Below are 25,095 nucleotides of genomic sequence, written 5' to 3' on the forward strand. Positions count from 1 at the left end.
GTACTAGGTGTTTGCTAAAACTCACCTGCTTAAGGAACTGTGCTCTGGGAGCCCAGCTTTATAGGCATCAAGAATGGTGCTACTGTAGTACTGATGGTCAAATGTGTTCTCCCAGTCGGAAAGTTACTTTTTTTTTCTTTTTTTGGTGAGGCAATTGGGGTTAAGTGACTTGCCTAGGGTCACACAGCTAGTTGTGTTAAGTGTCTGAGGCCGGATTTGAACTCAGGTCCTCCTGACTCCAGGGCCGGTGCTCTATCCACTGCACCACCTAGCTGCTCCAAAGTTACTTTTTAAAGCAAAAAAAAAAAAAAAATGGTGTGAATCTATGATCTTATCCATATGAACAATATCCATTGTGGAAATAGCCTCCATTGATGCAGCTTACCTGCTCCTCTATAAATTATGATCTTAGAAGTTGCTTTGGGGGCACCAAGAAATTCAATGACTTGCTTATGGTCATATAGCTAGTAGTTGTCACAGGATGAACTGGAACCCTTGTCTTATTAATTCCAAGACCAGTCCCCTATTTGCTATGCTATGCTATGCTATGCTATGCTATGCTATGCTATGCTATGCTATGCTATGCTATGCTATGCTATGCTATGCTATGCTATGCTATGCTATGCTATGCTGCCTCCTTCCTTCCTTCCTTCCTTCCTTCCTTCCTTCCTTCCTTCCTTCCTTCCTTCCTTCCTTCCTTCCTTCTTTCCTCCCTTCCTTCCTTCCTCCCTCCTTTCCTCCCTCTCTTCCTTCTTCCTCTCCTTCCTCTCCTCCTTCCTCCCTTCTTTCCTTCCTTCCTGGGGGGGGGGGGAATGGGGTTTAAGGACAGCCTGAAGAGCCTTTTGTATACTAGAAATAGCACTAAATTCAAAGTCAGAAGAAATAACTTCAAATCCCAGCGCTGTCATTTATTACCTGTGCGATCTTGAACAAGTCATTCATCTCTCTAGGTCTCAATTTCCTCATCTGTAAAATGAGGGTTAGACTAGACCATGGGTTCTTAACCTTTTTTGTGTCATGGACCTAGTGATAAGCTGGTAGATGTTTAACAACTGGCTCTTCAAGGGAAAAGTATGCACAGGACACACTTTTAAGTTTAACCTGCATTATTAAAATTTTCCCCATCCCTTTTTTTTTGGGGGGGGGTTGGGTTTTTTGGTGAGGGAGTTGGGGTTAAGTGACTTGCCCAGGGTCACACAGCTAGTAAGTATTAAGTGTCTGAGGCCGGATTTGAACTCAGGTCCTCCTGAATCCAGGGCCAGTGCTCTATCCACTGCGCCACCTAGCTGCCCCCCCATCCCTTTTTTAAATCAACAATCAACAAAACACTGGTTTGTAGTATTTGCTGATCTCCAAAGTGTAAATATACTAAGAAATTTAACAATTGAAGTTGGGAAGAGCTGGACCCAGCACATTCCTGGATGAACCTCTTTGGTTGTCTAACAAAGCCCTTCTTAAAATAATATTATTAAATGCATAAAATAAAACACACAGGATTACAACAAAAGAAATTAATTACATTGAAATAAAGAGAGGGCAGCTAGGTGGTGCATGGATAGGAGCACAGGCCCTGGACTCAGGAGGACCTGAGTTCAAATCCGGCCTCAGACACTTAACACTTACTGGCTGTGTGACCCTGAGCAAGTCACTTAACCCCAATTGCCTCACCAAAAACAAAAACAAACAAAAAAAGAAATAAAGACTAATTATTTTCCCATCTATGTTTATGGACCCCCTGAAGCCTATCAGTTGATGCCAGAACTAAAAGATCTTAGTTTCCTTCTCACTCTGAAAACCTATGTTCCTAATGTCATATAAAAACTATAGCAAACCTAAGGGTTTAGATAAATTACATGTAATTCACGTAATTCTCCACAATTCTCTACATTACAGAGTTAAATAGAACTCAGACTCCAAATCCAGGAAAATGTAACTCATACCAACCTTATGAGACCTTGAAACCATCTTTACATCAAAGAAATATCAGTGCTCTAGATCAAAGCTTCTTAAACTGTGGGTCGTGACCCCATATGGGGTCATGTAACTGAATGTGGGGGTCGCAAAAAAAATGGGCAACAGTAAAAGATTATATATGGAGGTGGCTAGGTGGCGCAGTGGATAAAGCGCTGGCCCTGGAGTCAGGAGGACCTGAGTTCAAATTCGGCCTCAGACACTTGACACTTACTAGCTGTGTGACCCTGGGCAAGTCACTTAACCCTCATTGCTCCACCAAAAAAAAAAAAAAGATTATGTATATCAATTTTATAAACCTATATACCCGAGTTTACATAAAAATTTCTCAGGCGAAAAAGAGTTGCAAGTGTAAAAAATTTAAGAAGCTGTGCTCTAGATTAGTAGACATTCCTGAATATAATACTGCAATTGTCCTGATGAAACCCATTCTCAACATCACATTCTCTTAAAATATACATCAAAGACTTTCCTGATTGTCAAAGCTTTACACACGTACATGCATTCATCATTCTTCATATTGAATATCTCAATGTTAATATTTGCAGGAGCTATACGAAAACATCCTAATACTCCTTTAATAACGTCTCAGAAAGTAAACATCTCCCAACCATCACAAGCAGGAGGTACTTCATCTAGACCAATTCTTATTAAAGTTCATGGTACGTATATTTTTATGGGTCTTTTCCTAATTGATGAATAAAGAAATAGGATTGCTTGTTAAACCCTTCTTAACTGGGTTTGAGGTGCCAAAGCTTAAAGAAGAACCTAAAGGGGGCAGCTAGATGGCACAGTGGGTAGAGCATTGGCCGTGGATTCAGGAAGACCTGAGTTCAAATCCGACCTCAGACACTTAACACTTACTGGCTGTGTGACCCTGGGCAAGTCACTTAACCCCAATTGCCTCACCAGAAGAAGAAGAAGAAGAAGAAGAAGAAGAAGAAGAATGTAAAGAATATCTTAAAGTTGATATACTTGTCCAGGAGAGCAAAGGGAAAAGGGAATAAGAGAGATGCCCTTAGTAGTAATGATGTGGAATGGAATTTAGGGTCAAATTGATCATGAGTCATCCCAAAAGAATTACAAGACTCAGTGACTCAGTTTCCCAAGTTTTATTGCAATACTGTGAGTGATCACAGGGAGAGAACCAGAAAAGTGGAAAGGTATCTCTCGAATAGTGAAAGGAAAGACAGTTATATTTATAGTATGGATAAATTGATTATCAGTCTAATTATAATAATCTCCACATTGGGGAGGTACTGGGGAGGGTCTGTCTTTCTCATTATAATATTCTCCACCTTGGGGTGTTTCAGGGAAGGGCTTATCCTAATTTGGAGTTCCTGGGGTCCTAAGCCAACCCCCGAGGCGGGTACCTTTTTCAGTAGAGGTATGTTTTGTGGGTTTACACGTCTTAAGGTGAATCTGGGGACAAATTTGGCCTTTTCTGCACGTCTCTTTCTGATTCCCATGGCTAGTTTCAAAATATCTCCATTTTTCACTAGAATTTCTATACCCTTGTAATTTTATCATTGTTATAGTCTTCAGGTCTCCTCAGCCTAGGTCCCTCTGTTCCCGTTATGGGTCCTGATTTATGTGGGTATGAGAACCTAGTATGCTGACTTGTAAGTTATCCATTAACTGGGGTCTAACTCCCTTTTGGAGCTAATAACTGAATTAAAGCTTGGGTCTTAGGTTTTTCTATTAACCCCTTTTTGCCTCCTACATCATTCCCCCCTTTTCATATACCCCGGGAAAAAGGACGACGATCATCTCTTCTGTTACTGCTTCCTGCTGAGTTGGGGTGAAGTAGGGGCCCACAGGGGGTTTATTAATTGAGGGAGATCTAGGAACTAGTGTTACAAATGCAAGAACCACAACACAAGACACAAATGATTTACAAACAGACCAAGGGGCAACAGGGAACCTAATACAGAATAAATCTAAGAGTTCCATGAAAAACTGGATGAAGCAAGCAGTTGTGAACACTTTCAGCCATCCAGGTAATCTCTGTAGGCAGTTCAACCTTCAGGAGGTGTTCTGAACCATATAGACTCCGCCTCAGTCCGGGAACACATTTGCCACAGAGTTCAAGCAATCTTCCAACTCTTGTAACCCTAATGCAGTAGAATTAGAAACGTAATCTATTACCAAAGTTAAATTTGTAAGCATAGCTTCATGTTCAAGTTACCCCACAAAAGGAATAGTGAGGGCAGCATTTTTTTTAATTAATAAAGTATTTTATTTTTTTTTTGTTACATGTAAAGATATTCTCAACTTTTGTTTATACAAGCTTTACAATTTCATATTTTTCTCCCTCCCTCCCCTCCCTCCCCCCTCCCCTAGACAGCAGGTAATCTGATATAGGTTTTATATATATACATATATATATATATATATATATATATATATACACACACACACATAATAACATTAAACATATTTCGAGGGCAGCAGTTTTTAATAGAAAAACCTAAGATCCAAGCTTTAATTCAGATATTAGCTCCAAAAGGGAGTTAGACCCCAGTTAATGGATAACTTACAAGTCAGCATACTAGGTTCTCATACCCACATAAATCAGGACCCATAACGGGAACAGAGGGACCTAGGCTGAGGAGACCTGAAGACTATAACAATGATAAAATTACAAGGGTATAGAAATTCTACTGAAAAATGATTAAGTTTTGAAACTAGTCATGAGAACCAGAAAGAAACATGCACAGAAAAGGCCAGATTTGTCCCCAGATTCACTTTAAGACGCGTAAACCCCCAAAATACACCTCTACTGAAAAAGGTACCCGCCTCAGGGGTTGGCTTAGGATCCCAGGAACTCCAAATTAGGATAAACCCTTCCCTGAAACACCCCAAGGTGGAGAATATTATAATGAGAAAGACAGGCCCTCCCCTGTACCTCCCCAAGGTGGAGATTATTATAATTAGACTGATAATCAATTTATCCATATTATAAATATAATTGTGTTTCTTTTCACTATTCGAGAGATACCTTTCCACTTTTCTGGTTCTCTCCCTTTGATCATTCACAGTAGTATTGCAATAAAACTTGGGAAACTGAGTCACTGAGTCTTGTAATTCTTTTGGGATGACTCATGATCAATTCGATCCCAAATTCCATCCCACATCATTTAAGTGAGTTTGGGTTTTCTTCACTGGTTTACTTTCATTTATGTTTATAAAGCTTCCGGGTAGTATATGGCATAAATAGGAGATTGTTAGAAGAAAACTAGTAACAGATAAGAGCAACCTTGGAGTTAGGAACATCTGGATTCAAGTCCCACCTTTAACACATTGTGCCTGTGTGACTCTGGGCAAGGTCTCAGTGCATACACACACACACACCATCACCATGCTCCCCACAAAAGCATTCTCTAAGACCATTATTTACAGAATACTTTTGGATTTGTGTTTTTAGAATGCATTTCCTCATAGAGAGCTCCCTAAATCAGTGATATCAAAAATTTGGGAGGAAAAAAAATCAAAGGAGAATCTAAGCTGTGTTTGTGTTCAGTTAACATTTATATTAAATACTCAGAATAGAAAAAAAATTTAACACTGTGGAAGGATATTGATGTCTCAGTTTAAATGTCTACCTTGATAAGAGCTCTTTTCCAACCTTGAATTTTATTTGTTTAGCAGCAAATATACACGTGTTCAGTAATAATAATAATAATAATATCATTTTAAGTTTGCAAAGCACTGTCTGTGCCTAGTTTGTGTGCACGTGAATGTGTGTGCTCGTGGTGTGTGTTATGTCACTTGATCCTTGACAGAACCCTGGAAGATAAGTTTTATTATTATCCTCATTTTACTGATAAGGAAACTAGGGCTGAAAGAGGTTGAACCTTGCCCTGCTAATAACAGCCTAAGGCAGGAAATGAATTGCTAATTCCAGGTCCATCTCGATCCAGCATACCACCTAACTGCCTCTAGCAGAATACAAAGTTTGAAGATGTGTATTGTTTGTCAGAGAAGAAAAGAGCAAATGACGGGGAGTTAAGGGTCAGGGAGACACCTTTAGGATTCCTATGTAAAAGCTGGAATCAATTCACACCCTCTTTTTGGGCATGAACCCTTTAAATTGCTGTTCTTCCAATAATATAACACAGCAATTAGGTTGCAAGTTTGGGGTTTTTTTTCCTACTAAATGGTTAAATTAATCAACAAGCATTTATTAAATGCCTAGTGTGTGCCAGAAACCATGCTTGGTGCTGGAGATATACACAGTGAATGAAACAATCCCTGCTAGCAAGGACGTTATATTCTGATAGGGGACTATATTAAAGCATATTCTTTTATTACACAAAATGGTAGGAGAGTGGCAAATCTCATGATCACAGGAACGAGAATGAAGTCATTAATACCAATTTTTCCTGTAGTAATCAATTCTCTTATTTAATGCCATAGTTATCCCCATCTTAATGATGGTCGGAATGCCTGTGGAGATCTGAAGAGAAAGAGGCCTAGGGTCCAGTGGGGAAAAAAATTCTACTGTTCTGCAGGCAAGAGGTTTCATAAAGGTATAAATTGGGCTTTAAACATTGAATGAGCAAGAGAAGAGATTTAAATAACAGCATACAACAACTTTAGTCAGAGAACTGGTTAGAATATAAGGCCTATTAAGATAAAAAGTTTTATGATTGTTCCTGCCCTTCTAAAAACAGGTTCCATGATGCTTATTGCCTGGGTGACAGTAGGAAGTGTAGGCATGGTCTTCGCCCGGTTCTGGAAAGGTGTGATGGTAAAACAAGTTCTTGGCAAAGATCTCTGGTTCCAGGTTCGTGAATCATTCTTAATGTATAGTATCTGAAAATGTATCTGGCATTTTGACATCATTTGTCATGATAACCAACCCATCCCATTTTTATAACAGTTTTTTTATTTTCCTTAAATGTGGGTTTTCACTGTGAATTATCATCTTGCCTTTATTATAGGTTGTTAAACTTTACATTTGTTCTGTTTATAATATTAGCAGCTTCTTTTGTACTGAAAATCCCATTATCCTAAAAAACAAAGAGAGAAGTCAGATTAAGTAGCTAAAGTTACTGCATATCACAAACTAAATCGAATCATTTAGCCATGTTGGATTTTTTCTTTAATTTTAGTTAACAGAGATTATGTTTTAAAGTCATGCTATCTTCTCCCTTTAGAATGTAAGCTCCTTAAGGGCAGACACTGTCTTTCTTTTTCCTTTTATTTACATCCCCAGAGCTAAGCACAGAGTCTAGCACAGGAGAAGTGATTAATTAATGTTTGTTGGCAGGGGCAGCTAGGTGGCGCAGTGGATAGAGCACCGACCCTGGAGTCAGGAGGATGTGATTTCAAATCCAGCCTCAGACACTTAACACTTACTAGCTGTGTGACCCTGGGCCAGTCACTTAACCCCAATTGCCTCACAAAACAAAACAAAACAAAAAAACCCCAACAAATTAACGTTTGTTGGCATAGCTTGACTTGAAATGGACAGAAATATGATAGACAAAGTGAATCTACAGTCAATTAGTTAACAACCATTTATTGACCACGCATTATGTACCAGTTTGTGCTAAGCACAAGAAAGACAAAAACATGATCTCTATCCTCAAAGAACTCGCCTGGTAATAGGGAGAAAACATGTAAAAAACTGTGTACATACAAGATATATTGTTGAGTCATTCTTCATTTGTGTCTGGCTCTTCATGACACTATTGGAGGTTTTCTTGACAAAGATACTGGAGTGGTTTGCCATTTCATTCTCCAGCTCATTTTACAGATGGGGAAACTGAGGCAAAGAGGGCTAAGTGACTTGCCCAGGGTCATGCAGCTAGTAAGTGTCTGAGGCCAGATTTGAACTCAGGAACAGGAGTCTTCCTGATTTCGGTGAATTCCCTACCCCCACCTGATTTCAGGCCCAGCACTCTATCTACTACATCAGCTAGCTGTCCATATACAAGATATATGTAGTGTAAATGGAAGGTGTTCTCAAAGGGAAGAACTTGGCAATGGGGAATTGAGTTGAGTTGAGGCAAACCAAGAAATGGAAGTGAGGAGGGAGAGCATCCATATGCACAGGTGGCAATGGAGAAAGACTACTGGCAAGAGGGCTATGCTTGGAGGAAAGAGAGATTTGGGTTTGAATCTTGGCTTTAACACTTACTAGCGGGGGCAGCTAGGTGGCGCAGTGGATAGAGCACCGGCCCTGGATTCAGGAGGACCTGAGTTCAAATCTGGCCTCAGACACTTGACACTTACTAGCTGTGTGACCCTGGGCAAGTCACTTAACCCCAATTGCCTCATCAACAACAACAACAACAACAACAACAACAACAAACCACTTACTAGCTAGTAATTATTTGTGACCCTAGACATATCATATCATCTTTCTGATCCCCAGTTTTCCCAATATAAAATGAGGACAGTGCCTGCACTAACTGTTCCCACAGGGTTGGTGTAAGCATAACACACAGTAAACCTTAAAAGCAGCATAGAAATGTGACTTTTTAAAATGTCAGTTCATACTAAAGCATCTTTGGATATTTTTAAAACAGCTTTCTAAAATTGTTCATTGAATAATTGGTATCTATAACTTAATTGTTGAGAGGCCATATGGCACTGAAACCAAGAAGATGTAGGTTCGAGTCCCTCCTCAGACACATAGTGGCTATGATCTGGGGATGTACTGGTAAATGTTTTACAACTGGCTCTCGAAAGGAAGGAAGGAAAGAAGGATACATAATACACTTAAGTTTAACCTGCTTAAGTAACATTTTCTCTATAACTTTAAGTCCAGTCAATCAACAAAACAGTAAAGCGAGCTGTGATTTGTATCATTTGCCAATTTCAAAGGTGTAAATGCTCGTACCAGTGGTAGCCAGCAAGCAAACTCCTAGAGTTCTATGTCCTTGAACAAGTCATAGTTCTCTAGATAACTCTCTGAGACTACAGCTTGCAGAGAAAGTGTCAGCCTTCCTTGGTAAAGGGAGTTTCCTTACCTAGGAGTTCCCTAGATCAATGAAATTAGAATGTGAGCTCCCTGAAGGCAAAGGACCAAGTCTTTTTGTTATTATTGTTTGTTTATTTTGTGTTGTCTTATTTTGTTGACAATTCCAATAAAGAAATTATTATTGATTGATTGAAAGCACAGGTCTGGCCCCTACCCCTGTCCTAACCTATTAATTAAAAGAAAGACTTATTTTTAGTATAAGAATGAATTCCCTGCCCCCACCCCCACCCCAATGGCAACAAACTATAATGAAAAGAATAGCTCTGAGGGAAAGTAAGATCAAGAGAGAATTTTGAAATATTGAGAACATTCATATTTCTGTTTGAACACTATGCCCTTTAGTTGGATAAAATAAACACAACTACAAAGGATTCTATTGATGAGAAATGTGTCAACAGCACTTCTACAAATTTACTTTGTAATGAAAATTAACATTCTTAATGAGGACCAATGTGATTCAGTTACCAATTTATGCATAATATGTTTTAGCATTAAATGTATTTTTATTCTTGTATTTTTAAAACTGTAATTCATGTAATGTGTTGTTAATCAGATAACCTCATGTCAGATGAAAATTTACTGTAACTGTATTGTTATTAGCAAACGTTTTATGGAAATATCTTTCAATGATCGTTAAGATACCTGTCTTTCCAGTTTAAAAAACAGGAGGATTCTTTTTGTTGTTGTTGTTGTTGTTGTTGTTCAGTCACATCTGGCTTTTTGTGATTCCATTTGGGTAAACCATACTGGACTGGTTTGCCATTTCCTTCTCCAGATCATTTTGCGGATGAGGAAGGAAATTGTGGCAAACAGGGTTAAGTGACTTGCCCAGGGTCATAGGCTAGATTTGAAGTCGGGTCTTTCTGGCTCCAGGTCTGGTACACTGTATCACCCAGTTACCCAAGATTCTTTTACCCCAAGGATAAAATCATCAATGGCTAGCTATAATAATTGCCTATTCAGTTAAAACTGAAATGTCAGTTAAATCTTCTAAAGCTAGATGTCATTTTTCTTTAGGTCCACAGATCTCTGATGACATTAACAGTGGTATCCACAATGATAGCCTTTATACTGCCTTTTATACAAGCCCAAGGATGGAGTGTAAGTTTATCTTCTGTTTTATTGTTGTTGAGTACCTATTGATTTTGTATCAAAATGTAAATATCTTCTGATTATTTACACCTTGGTTTCATTAATAGCTGATGATTCATTGATGAATATGGGGTTATATCTAGAAGATTATAGAAAGAACATGAGTCATGTTTGCTAAATGACATCTAATAGATATCAGGGCCAAAGTTCCTACTTTCATCTCCAGATTGAGTTCCAAGTTCTTTCAAGAAGTAGGTCTACAATGACACATAGGTGTAGATAAAGACGGAAATATACCGGTATTCTCATCTGAGGTCAGTACTCCTCAATCTTTTGCATGTGTAAATCTCTAAATTTGTCAAAGTAAACCTAAAAGGGCAGTGAGAGGAAGATGAATGAATCGAAGGGGATAATGGATGCCTCTGGGCTACTCACCAAAATCAGTGAAGGGCATATGATGATGAGGTGGTACTATATTTTTTCTTTGCTACAAGACACTTGAAAATGTGGTACGAAAGGAGAGCTAGAGACAAATTAATTTCAATTAGGGAAATATTTATTAGACAGCTGCTATGTGATAGTCCTCTTGTTCTTCAGAGTAGTTGGAGAGGGATTATTGAGGGTGGAAAATCCATTGACTATGGTCCAGGGAACATTTGAAGAATAGATCAACTCTCCACTGTTGGAACTATGTTTGCTGAGGTGGGAAGTGGGAAGAGAGAGTACTCTCCTCAGTCTGCCTTTAGGCTTGCCAACTTTTGCCATACTTTGCCAAAAACATGGATATGTGGTGATTTGGGCTCATAACTGGCCAGGCCATGAATCTTTCTGCTATAAGAGGTTGGATTTTTTTTGTTTTTTAGGGTGGTAACTGTGGGAATACATATATATTCAAATATGTTCTTACATATGATTTAAATGTTATAAAGCCTTTGAGAGAGCATAGACCCCTCTCTCTTCAATATTTCAGCATATATCATATTGCAATACATATGTATTGTTCAGTCATGTCTGACTATTAAAGTACACATGTACCCCAGTGAATCTGTGATCTCCATGATGGGTTATTGCTTCCAATGATGCAAATCATAACTCACCAATGACTACCCATCCATGAGCTTTTTATCCATGTCCTTCCATAAATACTCCACTGGGGATCCACCTATTGTGTTGGGTGGGAAGACCTTTCCCATGTTTTCCTGATATCATGATCACTCCTTACTTTCACTAAATACACCAATCTCTCCTTTTTTATCAAACATTTATTTGATTTTTTTCTAAAACTTATTTCTAAAAAATATATATATCAAAACAGGCAATTTATTTCCTCTGCAGGGCAACTGGCCTCATCCTATTATGGGATGTGTTGTAATGTCACTGGCTTTCCTTCAACCAGTGGTTGCTCTCTTTCGACCTCTACCTCATCACAAAAGGTAAATCCCCTTTAAAATGGGAAATTCCAAATAAGAGTTATTCAAATCACTACAAACCAATGGCCCAGTTCCAGATGCCCTTGAAATCCACTTATCTGAGAGTTAGGACTTCAAGGAATAATGTAAGTGAGAAGTACAAAGAATAGTAGACCTAGAGTGAGTGGGTACAGTGGAGTAGAATGGGCAATTTTGAAATCATATGAATTGCTTTCGGAATTTTACATGATCTAATATAATCATAAAATATAAAAGCTATAAAGTACTACAGACACCTGCACTAACCTAAACCTAAGTAAAATCCCTTTCTATAATATCTCTAAAAAGTGCTCATCAAGGCATTCCTCAGCTCCAATGAAAGGAGAAATACTAGACAGCCTATTCCACTTTTAAATATGTCCAATTGTTAGAAATTTTCTAGATTGAGCCTAAATCTGCGTCTCTGTCCTCCACCTATTACTATTCCTAGCTCTATTCTCCACAGTCAAGCCCAACCATTTCTCATGTTGCTCCTTCAAATACTCAAAATGGCTTAACCAGTTTTCCCTTTGGAAAGTTTTCTCCATAGTGTATATCTTCATTCCTTCAGCTATCCTTCATTTATATTGGATTCTAGTACTTTTTGACATTCTGGTCACCTCCTCTTGATACATTTTAGTTTATCAATATCCTTCCAAAAATGTGGTTTCTAAGTTCCTAAAATACAAGATTCCAGATATGGTCTAATCAAAGCACAGTAGAATATACCCAAAAGGACTTGTCTTGTTTCAGACACAATTACTATTTTCTATGGTCCCATCTCTTAACCATATGAATTTACTAATGCGGCCTAAGCTTACAATAACATTTTTGGCTGACAACTTTTATCTGTATAATTTTTTTAACTGAAGTATAAGAGATTATTTAGTTTATTCTTACTCAGTTTCACTACCTTAGATTAAGCTCATTGTTCTAGTCTATAGAGATATTTTGGGATTCTGATTCTGTCACCCAACATCAATCAAACAATAACATAATCAAAACATTTATTAAGTGCCTACTGTGTGCCAGGCACTAAGTGCTCTGCATACCAAAAAAAAGGCAAAAGACAGTACCTTCTCTCAAGGAATTTACAATCTAATGGGGAAGGCAACATGAGAGTGAATATGTAGATATATAGATATAGATAGATTGATAGATAGACAGACTGTATATATATAGTGACATGTATGTGTGTATATCTATATATAGATATGTATTTATATCACAACCTATATACAGGATAAATAGGAAATGATTACAGAGGGAAGGCACTGGAGTTAAGAGGGGTTAAGAAAGGCTTCCTATCGAAGGTAAGATTTTAGTTGGAACTTAAAGGAAGTCAACAAGGCCAGTAGTCAGAGCAGAGGAACTATTCCCAATTTGATACTATCTTGAAATTTTGTCTTTGTTCAAGTCATCAGTTAAAATATTGAACAGTTCAGTGCCCAAGAAGTGAGCTTTACTAGAAAGTTTTCCCCAATTTAGTATCAATCTATCAGTCAGCCCTCTACCATCCTTTATCCTCATTTTCTGTCTGTAAAACAGGAATAATAATGCCTGTAGTACCTATCACAGGGTTGTTGTGAAGTTCAAATGAGATCATATAGGCAAAATGCTTCACAAACTTTAAAACACTAGAATGATGAATTTTAAGACCATGACATCAAGCTTATGACAAGTCAGACCATTACCCACCCTCTGCCATACCATACCACACTACATCCTACCACCATACTGACCAAACCAAAGTATCACACTCCACCCCTTCATCCTTACCCCATTCAAGACAACACTACATTTAATTCCACTGCTTCCTCACTATCTTTTTCTTCTTGGCTTCATTTATTTTTTTTCCATCCTACCTAGGAACGCTTCATTCTTTCTAAGACATCACTCTATTGTTTTTCCTTGTCTTATATGAAGGAAAAAAACTTCCATTTAATTTGTGGCTGCCACCAACAGAAAGAAAGACATAGCACAAACCCTGTGAATCTTCTATTTCCTTTTCCCTCTGTTTTGCTTCCTCTCCCATGTCAATTTTTTCTTTATCTAGCTAAATCTTAGGTCCTGCCAGTAGCACTTACAGGCATTTCTTAGTCCCATTGGACTAAAGGACTTGAGTACCTAGAATCCAAATCATACCAATCCCGAAACTCCTCTGATTGAAGTTATAAAAATAAAAATTTCCATGAAGAAAAAAAGGCAATAAAAAACAAAGCCCAGAGGCAGCTAGGTGGTGCAGTGGATAAAATCACCGGCTCTGGATTCAGGAGGACCTGAGTTCAAATTCGACCTGAGACACTGGACACTTACTAGCTGTGTGACCCTGGGCAAGTCACTTAACCCTGTTTGCCTCACCAAAACAAACAAACAACAACAACAACAACAACAAACCCATAAAAACAAAGCCCAGATTTAGTTCTGTACCTTTTTTGTTTCCAGTAAAAATAGCCCCAGATAATGTCACTAACTTCCTTGTAATATCTAGTGTCAAAGTAAAATTCAGAAATTCTTAATAAAAATGCTATTAAAAGGAAGATGTGAACCTTATACTGTTTTTGTTGTTTCTATAGGAGATTTATCTTTAATTGGTTCCATGCTCTAACTGGTTTTGCATTAAGGGTTTTATCAGGTAACTACTTCAACTTCTTTGTATGTGTAAATCTTTTTTTTTTAATTCTTGAATATTATTAGCTTGAAATTATTTTGGATGTTTAGATATTAAATTAATATGTCATTACATAATGTTTTCATTTAAGTGTCACTGGAAACGTTTCAAATCCCTGATTCCAGACACACAAATTTTATTACAAAGCATGGTATAAATTTCTTTTTATCCAAAAGTAGTCAATGCCTTACGATCTTTCTGTTAGTTAGCACAAGAGAAAAATATTAGGTGTACCTGAATAGTTGTTTCACTACTAGTGACTTGACACTTTACAAGCTGCCTCTTCAGCAAGCATTGAACCAGTTAAGAAAGCAAAGTTTCCCACAGAATGAACTACTTTTGATCTCCAAAAGAAAAAGTGTGATCCTTTTTAAGAGGTAGCTCTGATTTTAAAGGTACTTGGTTTAACATGAAAAGACTGTAAATGCTGAAGAAAAAATGAATACTTTAATAAAAGACAACCAAAGGCAAGGAATCTTAATTTCAAATTCAAAAGAAGGTTAGGAAATTCTTTGTTGGTTATCCTTTTTTTTTTTTTTTTTTTTTGCGGGGCAATGGGGGTTAAGTGACTTGCCCAGGGTCACACAGCTAGTTAAGTGTCAAGTGTGTGAGGCCGGATTTGAACTCAGGTACTCCTGAATCCAAGGCCAGTGCTTTATCCACTGCACCACCTAGCCGCCCCGGTTATCTTTTTTTGACATTGAAGTTGTCACCCCCAAAGTGAGGGGTCATCTTAGAAAATACAAGTATGAAGAATTATCTTACCTTTTTTATTCAAGAGATGGAGAAGAAAAGACTCAGAATTGTTTATTTCAGTCTAAGTTTCTTCACAGATAATAAATTGTTATATTTAATCCATCTTAAAGCATTCCTATCAGTAGATATTTATTGAACTATTATTAAATGTCAGGCTCTGTGTAAGGTAGTTTACCACAGAGAAAGACAATAATGACTAGCATTTATATAATGGATGGCATTTACATTGTACTTTGAGGCTTGTGAAACACTTTATTTTACGAATATGATTTCATTTTATCCTCACAAACCACCCTGGGAGGTAGCTGCTATTCCCATTTTACAGAAGAGGAAATTGGGACACAGAGAGGTTGATTGTATTGCCAGGATCATATAGTCAGTAAGTGTCTGAGGCTGGATTTGGAGTGACTCCAAATTCCACACTATCAGCTGTACTACTTAGCTGCCCCCCATTCATTTCAACAATGAATAAATCAAAAGGCAGTTTAACACATCTCGATTTCAATATTTTGTACCTTAACTGTAAAAAAACAATAATAAAACCAATTCATAAGGCAACCCTGCCTGAATAATTTTATATATAGTCAAAAAAGACAATATTTACCTTGGACAATATTCCCCTTTCTTTTTAGATGCTACTATATTTCTAGGATTTCGGATGATTGATGAGTCTTCAAATGGATGGATGAAAAAAGTGATGGGAGGATTAATTGGCTGGGGAATATTAAGAGATGTGCTGTTCTATGTAAATGTTTATTTCTGGAAGAAAGGTAAGCATCAGCTTCAACCACTTGAAAAGTAACAAAATTCACTTGCTTGACAAAATTATTTCTCTTTATTTTTGTTAATTTTAATGTTTCTATTTTTCAGATGGTGGTAACCCAAAAGGAAAGGTAAAGTCTTTGCTTTTACAGCAACACTGATTTCTCTTAATGGACTATAAAAGCTCCTTGGGGGTTGTCCAGTCCAACTTTAAAATATCTGGTCAATAAACATATCCCAGCTCCAGTAATTTGAAATTTATATCATTTAGATAAGGCTAGAATTTACTGTTTGGTTGCAGGTTTAATAGGGAAAAGAAGGAAGAAAAGAGGCCTCTAAGAAATTATACCATAAATAAGAAAACAAACTAGTTAAAAGAAATCATTTAGAGTATCAATCAGCAAGCACTTATAAAGCACCTACTATATGACAGACACTATGCCAAAGCGCAGATACAAAGGAAAAAGCCAAATACTTCCTGCCTTCAAAGAACTTCTATTCTAACTGGGACCAACATGAAGGTGTATGGGGATATACTGAACAGATAATGAAATGACCATGGGGTGAGAGGAGAGCACTAGTAGATAGTGGCAATTGTAGGACGAGTACCAGGAAAGGCAACATGTAGAATTGAAGTGTACAATGCAGCCCATAACAGTCCCGAGTACAGCCAGAACCAAAAGTAATTTAGGGAAAATGTAATTGGGAAATACCAAAATTAAAATACAAGATAGCATTCCTTTTTTTTGGGGGGGGGGGCAGGGCAATGAGGGTTAAGTGACTTGCCCAGGGTCACAGAGCTAGTAAGTGTCAAGTGTCTGAGGCCACATTTGAACTCAGGTCCTCCCGAATCCAGGGCCGGTACTTTATCCACTGTGCCACCTAGCTGCCCCAGCATTACTTTTTAAAACTAAGCCAGTATGTGGCCTATAGGGATCCTTATGTGTAAAATAGTGGCCCCTGCTTCTATTTGAGTTTGATACCACTGATAGGGAAGATGGAGCCCAGGCTGAATTTTGCAGGAAACCAAGAATTCTAAAGGGGCAGCTAGGTGGCATGGTGGATAGAATGCCGGACCTGGAGTCAGGAAGATCTGAGTTCACATTTTACCTCAGACACTTAGTAGTGTGACACTAGTTTGCCTCAGTTTCCAAACCACTCCAGCATCTCTACCAAGAAAACCCCAAATGGGGTTGAGAAGAGTTAAACAACAGACTGAACAACAAGAATCCTGAGAGAGGGAGTGCTTCTTAGGTATGGGCAACGGTTCATGAGAAGAACAGCAAGTAGGCCCCATTAGAGCCAGATTATAGAGTGTGTGAAGAGGTGATAGAACCCAATCCTCACCTGAACAAGGATCTACCAAATGGTTATCCGATCCTTTCTTGAAGTGTTCCAGAGAGAGATAAGCCGCTAGGCCCCCATTAAGACCAGTCTGTGCTGGTCTATTTCTGATTATTAAGGAGTTTATCTTTACACCGAGGCTAAATCTGCTTCTTCATCTCCTATCCATTGCTTCTTGCTGTATCCCATCAAAGAGAGAGACTCATCCATCTTCCATATGACAGTTCCTCCCAAATTTGAAAATAGCATCACGTTCTCCCCCAACTCTACTTATCTTTATGGCTAATGGAACTCTGTTCCTTCAACCAAATCACTTATGGCATGACCTTGAATACCCTGACCAGAAAAATCATTCACTTGCCTACATGGGCACATGGACCCTTTACCGTTTGATAAAAAGTCTGATGCTCTACTACTATACTGCCATTTTACACATAATAAGTTAAGTTATAACTCATTTTTATTAAAATTTTTTAAAATTCACAAGCATTTTTTTTCTTTCCCTTTTATCTCTTCTCCACATACACATTAGAAAAAGAAAAAAAGAACAAAACCCTGGTAACAAACATATATAAATCAAGCAAAACTAACTCCCCATTGGCCAAGTCCAAATATGCTTATTTAGTCTATGAAATTTAGTCTAGCACCTCTCTGTCAGGAGATGGGTAGTATCCTTCATCATTGGTCATTTGGAATTGACCTCCTTGAAACCTTTTAAATTGTCAATTTTATGCATTTGGAAGCCATTTAACTTCATCTATTTTTTTACAAATTAATTTAGATGGGCCTTCTTCATGCTCTAAATAAGTGTTTAATGTATTAACATGTATCTTAGTCTGTTATTTTGCATGAATATTAAAAGGACACTAATGAGGAGATTAAGAATTTGTGACCCTGTTTCTTCCTGGCTGTTGCTTTTCCCCTTTGTCTGAACTTGGTTTAAAAAAAAAAAAAAGAGCAGTTACTCATTTTATTTATGGCAACCCTTCCTAATTGAATGTCTTTATCAAGGCGTACTTTGCCTTCTTATGGCAGACCTATCCTGTGTGACTCATCAATCTTACGATTCACAATGACTCTTCTTTTTCTCTCACACATTTATGTATGTAGCCTTTGTGTTAGATGGTCTGAGCCTATCTGGGGTGTTTCTTCCTCCTTCTCCTGACTTGGATGTTTCCACCCTAGAAACTTGGAGAAATCTACACTTGACACGTTGCTCCCACCACAAAAGAACTAATACTAACCCCCCACTATCAATTAGGCAGTTCACAGTATTAGTGAAACAAGTTTTATTTTTTTTTAATGAATTGAAACCCACTGATAGACTGATAACCACCAGCCAAACATCTATGAAAATTCCCAGAGTCATCAATAATCCTATATACCACCAACCAAACATCTATGAAAATTCCCAGTCATCAATAATCCTATAAATTTACTTCCTCATCTGTTACAGTTTTCATTAGATAGTTTCAAATGCTACTCTCAGCTGCTCTTTACTATTCTTCATGAAGAATATCATTTTCTCTTGCTGTTGTCTTTTTTTTTTTTTTTGGTGAGGCAATTGGGGTTAAGTGACTTGCCCAAGGTCACACAGCTAGTAAGTTGGCAGGTGTCTGAGGTCATATTTGAACTCAGGTCCTACTGACTCCAAGGCCAATGCTCTATCCACTGTGCCACCTAGCTGCCCCTTACTGTTGTCTTTTGACCCTAGAAGACAATAGCAAAACAAAGCAAAGTCCTGTCTGAGACAAAGGTTTCTCTGTTTAAGAGTATTATCTTCAGGAACTAAATCTGCTGCTAGACATTACTGCTCCAAGCTACACTATGAGCTCAAGGGGATGCCCTCTCAACATCTGGCCCCACAACCTAGTGGAGAGACTGTCTGCTTGTTTCCCAGCTTCAGAATCTCTTCCCAAATTTCAATGCAGTGACTACCAGTCTTTCCCCGTGTGATCAATGTGATCAAAGGAACCTTCCCTATTTGTATAGCATTGTAGGGGCTCTGAAGTTAGCTCTTAGCATTTTGATCAGAGATATCAAACTGTGGGAGAGCTGTCTTTATATAAGAGTTCTACTAAAGGTGGAACCTCAGGCCTGGTATGCCCTTAAGAGGACACTGTTCTGGCTCAGCGGGAAAAGAGCAAAGAGGTTAGAGTTAGAGACAAAGATCCCAGTGCAGGCTACATATTTATCCTCATTTGTCAAATGAAGGGATGGAGCTCTTTATGGTAACCTTGACCTCTAAATTCTTTTCCAGACCTAAATCCAGAATCTTAGGATCCATGGCTACATTGTTTCTAAAAGTGGCTACTATCACTATAGTCAGTCAGTCAGTCAGTCAACTAGAATTGATTAAGCATCTATTATGTGTCAAGAAATCTGCTAAACACTGGGATACAAGGAAAAAGAAAACAATCCCTTTTCTCAAGGAGCTCACAATCTAACACAGAAGACAACATGCAAACAGCTTTGTATAAGCAAGATATATAGGCTAAATTGGAGGTAATCTCAGAGGGAAGTGATTAAAGTGAATGGAAAACATTTCTTGCAGAAGGCGAGATTGTAGCTGAGAACTGAAGATAGGGGAGCTGGGTGATGGAAGTGAGGATGGAGGTGTTCCAGGCATGTAGGACACCCAGTGAAAATGCTTAGAATTGAGAGATGGAATGACATCTTTGAGAACAGCGAGGAAGCCCAGTGTCACTGGATCTCAGTATATGGAGGGGAATGAGGTATAAGACTAGAGAGGAAGGAAGGTGGTATGTTATGAAGGGCTTTAAAAGCCAGGCAGAGGAGTTCATATTTGATCCTGGAGGTAATAGGGAGCCACTAGGATTTAGTGAATCGGAGGTTATATGATCGGACCTGCATTTTAGGAGTGAGGAGAGAGAGACCTGTCACAGGAAGATCAGCCAGTAGGCTGTTGCAGTAGTTCAGGCATTAAGGTGAAGTGGTCCTACACCAGAGTAGTTGCAGTATCAGAAGAGAAGGGGACACATGCAACAGATGTTACAAAGGTAAAAACAACATGACTTGGGGCAGCTAGGTGGCGCAGTGGATAAAGCACCGGCCCTGGAGTCAGGAGTACCTGAGTTCAAATCCGACCTCAGACACTTGACATGTACTAGCTGTGTGACCCTGGGCAAGTCACTTGACCCTCATAGTCCCGCCAAAAAAAACCAAAACAAAACAAAACAAAATGACTTGACCATTGATTCGATATGGGGGATGAGAGAATGTGAGGAGTTGAGTATGATGCCTTGGTTGTGAGCTTAGGTGACAGAGAGGACGGTGGTGCCCTCAAAAGAAATAGGGAAGTTAGGACGAGAGGAGGATTTGAGAGGAAACATAAGTTCCATTTTTGACATGCTGAGTTTTAGACATGTTGAGTCTGAGATGGCTAAAATGCAGCTGGAGATACAAGACTGGCAGTGGGGAGAGAGGTTAGGGTTGAACAAGTAAATCTGAGGGTGATTTACATGGAGACGTTAATTGAAACAATGGGAGCTGATAAGATCACCGAGTGAGATAGTATAGAGGGAGAAGAGAAGATGCCTCAGAGCCCTTGGGGGATACTCATGGTCAGTTTGATCAGGATGAAGATCCAGTGAAGGAAACAGGGAATGGTCAGACAAGGAAGAAGAAAACCAGGGGAGAGCAATATCATGAAAACCTAGGTAAGAGAGTTCAAGGATAAAAGGATGATTTACAGGATCAAAGGCTGCAGAGAGGTCCATAAGGATGAGGATTGAGAAAAGACCATTAGATTTGGCCTTTAAGAAATCATTAGCATCCTTGTCGAAAGCCATTTCAGTTGAATGATGAGATCAGAAGCCAGACTGCAAAGCGTTAGGAAGAGAGTGAGAAAAAATGAATTAGAGGCACTTGTTGTAGACAGGTCACAAAGAGTTTAGATCTACAAAAGGGAAGAGAGCTATAGGATGAGAGTTGGAATGGATGGACAGATCAAGTGGCAGGTCTTTGAGAATAGGGGAGACATAAGCATGTTTGTAGGTACCAGGAAAACATCGAGTAGACAGGAAGTGACTGAAGATTAGTGAGAGGTTAGGGATGATAGAAGGGGCAATACCGCTGGAAAAGCTGGGATGGAATAGGAAGTCTTGTGCATGTAGTGGGGTTAACTCTGGCAAGGAAAAAGGCTACCTCCTTCATTTAAATTGGATACAAGAAGAAATAGTGGCAAAAGGCATTTGAGTGATATGAAATGAGAAAGGGGAGAAGAAGAGGAAGATTCTCAACTGAGAGAGTGGAAGGAGAGGGAGCTCTAGAAAGATTGAGGAAGAGCTAACAGGGTATGTTTTGTGCTCTCAAAGTCACTTATGATTAATGTTAACTGGTACAGAACTCGGAATCTGTTCCTATTGGGCATTATTTCATGCCTATTTGTCTACTGAGGGAAACAGAATTATTGATTGCCTGTTGACATGATATTTCCAAAAGTTTGAGAAGACAGTTCTCTGTTATCACAGAGAAGCTGATAAAGATAATATGATAATGAGATATTATCACAAAATATCCATAATAAATCACCATATTTTCCTAACACCAACTTGAAAACATATTGATAGTGCTTTAATGTTTAAAAAGGAACCAAAAAGGGGCAGCTAGATGGTACCTAGTCAGGAGTACCTGAGTTCAAATCCGGCCTCAGACACTTAACACTTACTAGCTGTGTGACCCTGGGCAGGTCACTTAACCCCAATTGCCTCACTAAAAAAACCCAAAAAAACACCAAAAAGAAAAAAAAAAAAAAGGAAGCAGGACATGAGAGGGATGATGAATTCAAGGTGCAGATTGACCCAGATCCAGTTTTTTGAAATGGCATATATATGGATTTGCTTTGTTTGACCATGATTGTTAGTTAAAGTATCGTGTTTTTCTTTTTTGATGGGGAGAACTAGCAATAGTGTTCTCCCCATAACAAAAAAAAAATTGAAAAGGTGATATTGACACAATTTTTGAAATGCTTCGAAGAGAACAGAAGCAAGTTCATAAGGAAACATATAAGCAGGATAGCTTTGAAAGTAATATGTCAAAGTTATTATACACTTTTTTAAAAAGCAAGCTGTACACTATAGTTTTGCTGTTTCACATATAATCCTCTTTTTCTGTTCTATTTTTTACATGGAAATGTTCCCTTTTTGGTGTTTGTTATATTCAGAATATAAAAAAAAATACTTTAAAAAGTTAACAAGGAGGGGACAGCTAGGTGGCGCAGTGGATAAAGCACTGGTCCACTGGCCCTGGATTCAGAAGGACCTGAATTCAAATCCGACCTCAGACACTTGACACTTACTAGCTGGTCAAGTAACTTAATCCTCATTACCCTGAAAAAAAAAGTTAACAAGGAGAAATTTACCCTCCTAAAATCATAGTTTGTAAAGCTTAGACCTCAGAAGGACCTTGAGGGTCATCCATTTCAACTGCCTCTTTTTTATATATATTTTCTTTTTAAAGAAATATTTTATTGATGCTCTTAATTTGAATTCCATTACTTCCCAGTTCCTTATATAGTTTGTTTATATATTCTTGTTTGCTTGTTGTCTCCCCCTTTAGATTGTGAATTCCTTGAGGGCAGGGACTGCCTTTCTGCCTCTTTGTATCCCCAGAGCTTAGCACAGTGCCTGACACATAGTAGGTGCTTAATAGATGTGTATTGACCGACTTCCTTATTTAAAAAAAGGAGGGGGGGGGGACAGTTCAGCAAAATATTGGCCATATCTAAATATTTCTCAATCTGCAACTGCCTCTAATAAGAGATGTGGGAATCATGTTTCACCATCAAGTCTCTGAAGTCATGACTGGGCTGTAATTCCATTGCCAAACTGTTCATTTTACAGATAGGGAAAGTGAGGCCCTGAGAGATTGTGGCTTGCATAAATCATGAGAAGTTATCTCAGATCCTGCTCTAGAGGTGGGAGGATTTGGGTAGGGATGATCCTAAATATGGGGGAGGGAGGGGTATATAGGTCTGTACACACATGCTTGGGCCCAGTGCCCCACCCCTAGGTGTCTGCATAGAGTTAGGGTTAAACACTGAAACATCTGTTAGCTTGACCCTAATAAGAAAACAATTAGCCAATTTATGATTTTTCTCCTTATAAAAGTACTCCACTTCCCTCAACCAAATTGAGTTGTCTCAGGACATATTTGAGATCTGAGTTAGGTTTCTTGGTTTCTTTTCATCATATGAATAAAAATAATACATCATATGACTGAAAAAAATAATTGACCTGGGTTCAAATTACACCTCGGACACTTAAACCTTAGGTGAATGAAATAAGTTGAAACCTGCAAAGAGAGTTCTCATGCTGAAGCCACCATGCCCACTGACCGTTTCATTATTTGGGTATCATTGAAAAGTACATTTGCTTTATTCAGAGTCCTAAAGCTGGGGCAGCTAGGTGTCACAGTGGATAAAGCGCCGGCCCTGGATTCAGGAGTACCTGAGTTCAAATCCGACCTCAGACACTTGACACTTACCAGCTATGTGACCCTGGGCAAGTCACTTAACCCCCATTGCCCCGCCAAAAAAAAACAAAAACAAAAAAACAAAGTCCTAAAGCTTTGAATCTAAAACTAAAACTGTCCAATCCAGTTAAGTGACTGTCAGAGTTGAAGTATACCTGTGCCTACTAGATGCAAAAATGTTCTAATGTCTTCTATGGTAGTAGAGTCTTTAAAGGTATTTCATAGCATCCTAGGATTTAGGGCTAGAAGAGACCTTTGAAATAATAGATCGTCTTGGAACAGACTTACAAAGTAAATGTTTAACTGATTTTTCTTCTTTTCTCAGATAAGAAATGAAAAAATTCTGCTAATAGCTTACTTGTGTGGAAACCTCATGTTTGTAATAGCCCTGCTTGTTGGAATTGGACAATCGTAGAGAAAGGACTTTTCGCCCAATTTTTTTATTAAATGAAGATTCTCAGAATCACTCAGTTTGACTAAATTTTCTACCTAATAAAAACTAGGAAAATAAACAGTTTGAACAGAGTTTCCAAGTCAAGGGGTTTTTTTGTTTGTTTTTTTGTCTTCACAATATTGTTGTTCTTATATGCTTTTCTCCTGGTTCTGTTTCCATTTCCTTTTATTGAATTTACTCATTTTTATTATAGTTTTTTTTCTTTCTGAAAATTTAAAGCCATCTTGTTCCCTGAGTATTTATAATTTCTAATGATTATTTCTAGGTACAATTAGACATTCATTTTTATGATTCAGTCAGTCATCAAGCATTTATTAAGTACCAAGCACTGTCCTGAGTGCTGGGGATACAAAGATGAAAAGTAAAAATATCTCCTATCCTCCAGGAGTTTGCCTTCTTTCAGGGGAGACAATGTGTGCTCATGGAAATAGATACAAAAAAAAAGGTAAGAGGACACAATAGTGGTTATGGACAATAGGAAAAGAAAGCCTCGTGTAGAAGAAGGTACTTGAACTTGGAACTATGTCTCCAGAATTATTAAACTGCATATCAGTTGCCCCAGCAAAACCATTACTTGTTCTATATGCCAAAGAGGTTAAAGAAAGAAGAAAAGGAATGCAATGGACACAAATATCTATAGCAGCTCATTGTTTGTTGGCAAAGAACTAAAAACTAAGGAATTTGTACCCATAAATTGGTGACTAGCTGAACAAAATATGGTATATGAATGTAATAATATTGTTGGGGTTGTAAAAAATGATAAAGGATATATAACCTATATCAGATTGCTTGCTGTCTTGGGGAGGGGGGAGGGAAGGAAGGGAGGGAGTAAAACTTGGAACTAGAAATCTTATAAAAACAAATGCTGACCTCTATCTCTACATGTAACTAGAAAATAATAACATATTTTTATGATTTAAAAAAATGATGGAGGGGGCAGCTAAGTGGTGCAGTGGATAGAGCACCGGCCCTGGATTCAGGAGGACCTGAGTTCAAATCCAGCCTTAGACACTTAACACTTACTAGCTGTGTGACCCTGGGCAAGTCACTTAACCCCAATTGCCTCACCAAAAAAAAAAAATTATGGAGATTTTTTTTTAAGTGAGGC

General features: G+C 38.3%; 1 protein-coding gene across 1 annotated transcript in view; it reads left to right on the plus strand.

Moving 5' to 3' along the window:
- Positions 1-23,968, plus strand: part of LOC122726602 (putative ferric-chelate reductase 1) — a 67,016-nt gene extending 43,048 nt beyond the window's left edge. The window contains exons 9-16 of the mRNA XM_043964428.1: positions 2,520-2,633; positions 6,648-6,760; positions 9,983-10,066; positions 11,393-11,490; positions 14,082-14,140; positions 15,565-15,702; positions 15,803-15,825; positions 23,859-23,968. Of these exons, the coding sequence (XP_043820363.1) occupies positions 2,520-2,633; positions 6,648-6,760; positions 9,983-10,066; positions 11,393-11,490; positions 14,082-14,140; positions 15,565-15,702; positions 15,803-15,825; positions 23,859-23,948 (719 nt within the window). The 3' untranslated portion in view covers positions 23,949-23,968. The remainder of the gene's footprint in view (positions 1-2,519; positions 2,634-6,647; positions 6,761-9,982; positions 10,067-11,392; positions 11,491-14,081; positions 14,141-15,564; positions 15,703-15,802; positions 15,826-23,858) is intronic.
- Positions 23,969-25,095: the final 1,127 nt, after the last annotated feature.

Source organism: Dromiciops gliroides, chromosome 4 (genome assembly GCF_019393635.1).
Source record: "Dromiciops gliroides isolate mDroGli1 chromosome 4, mDroGli1.pri, whole genome shotgun sequence".
NCBI classification, from domain to species: Eukaryota; Metazoa; Chordata; class Mammalia; order Microbiotheria; family Microbiotheriidae; genus Dromiciops; species Dromiciops gliroides.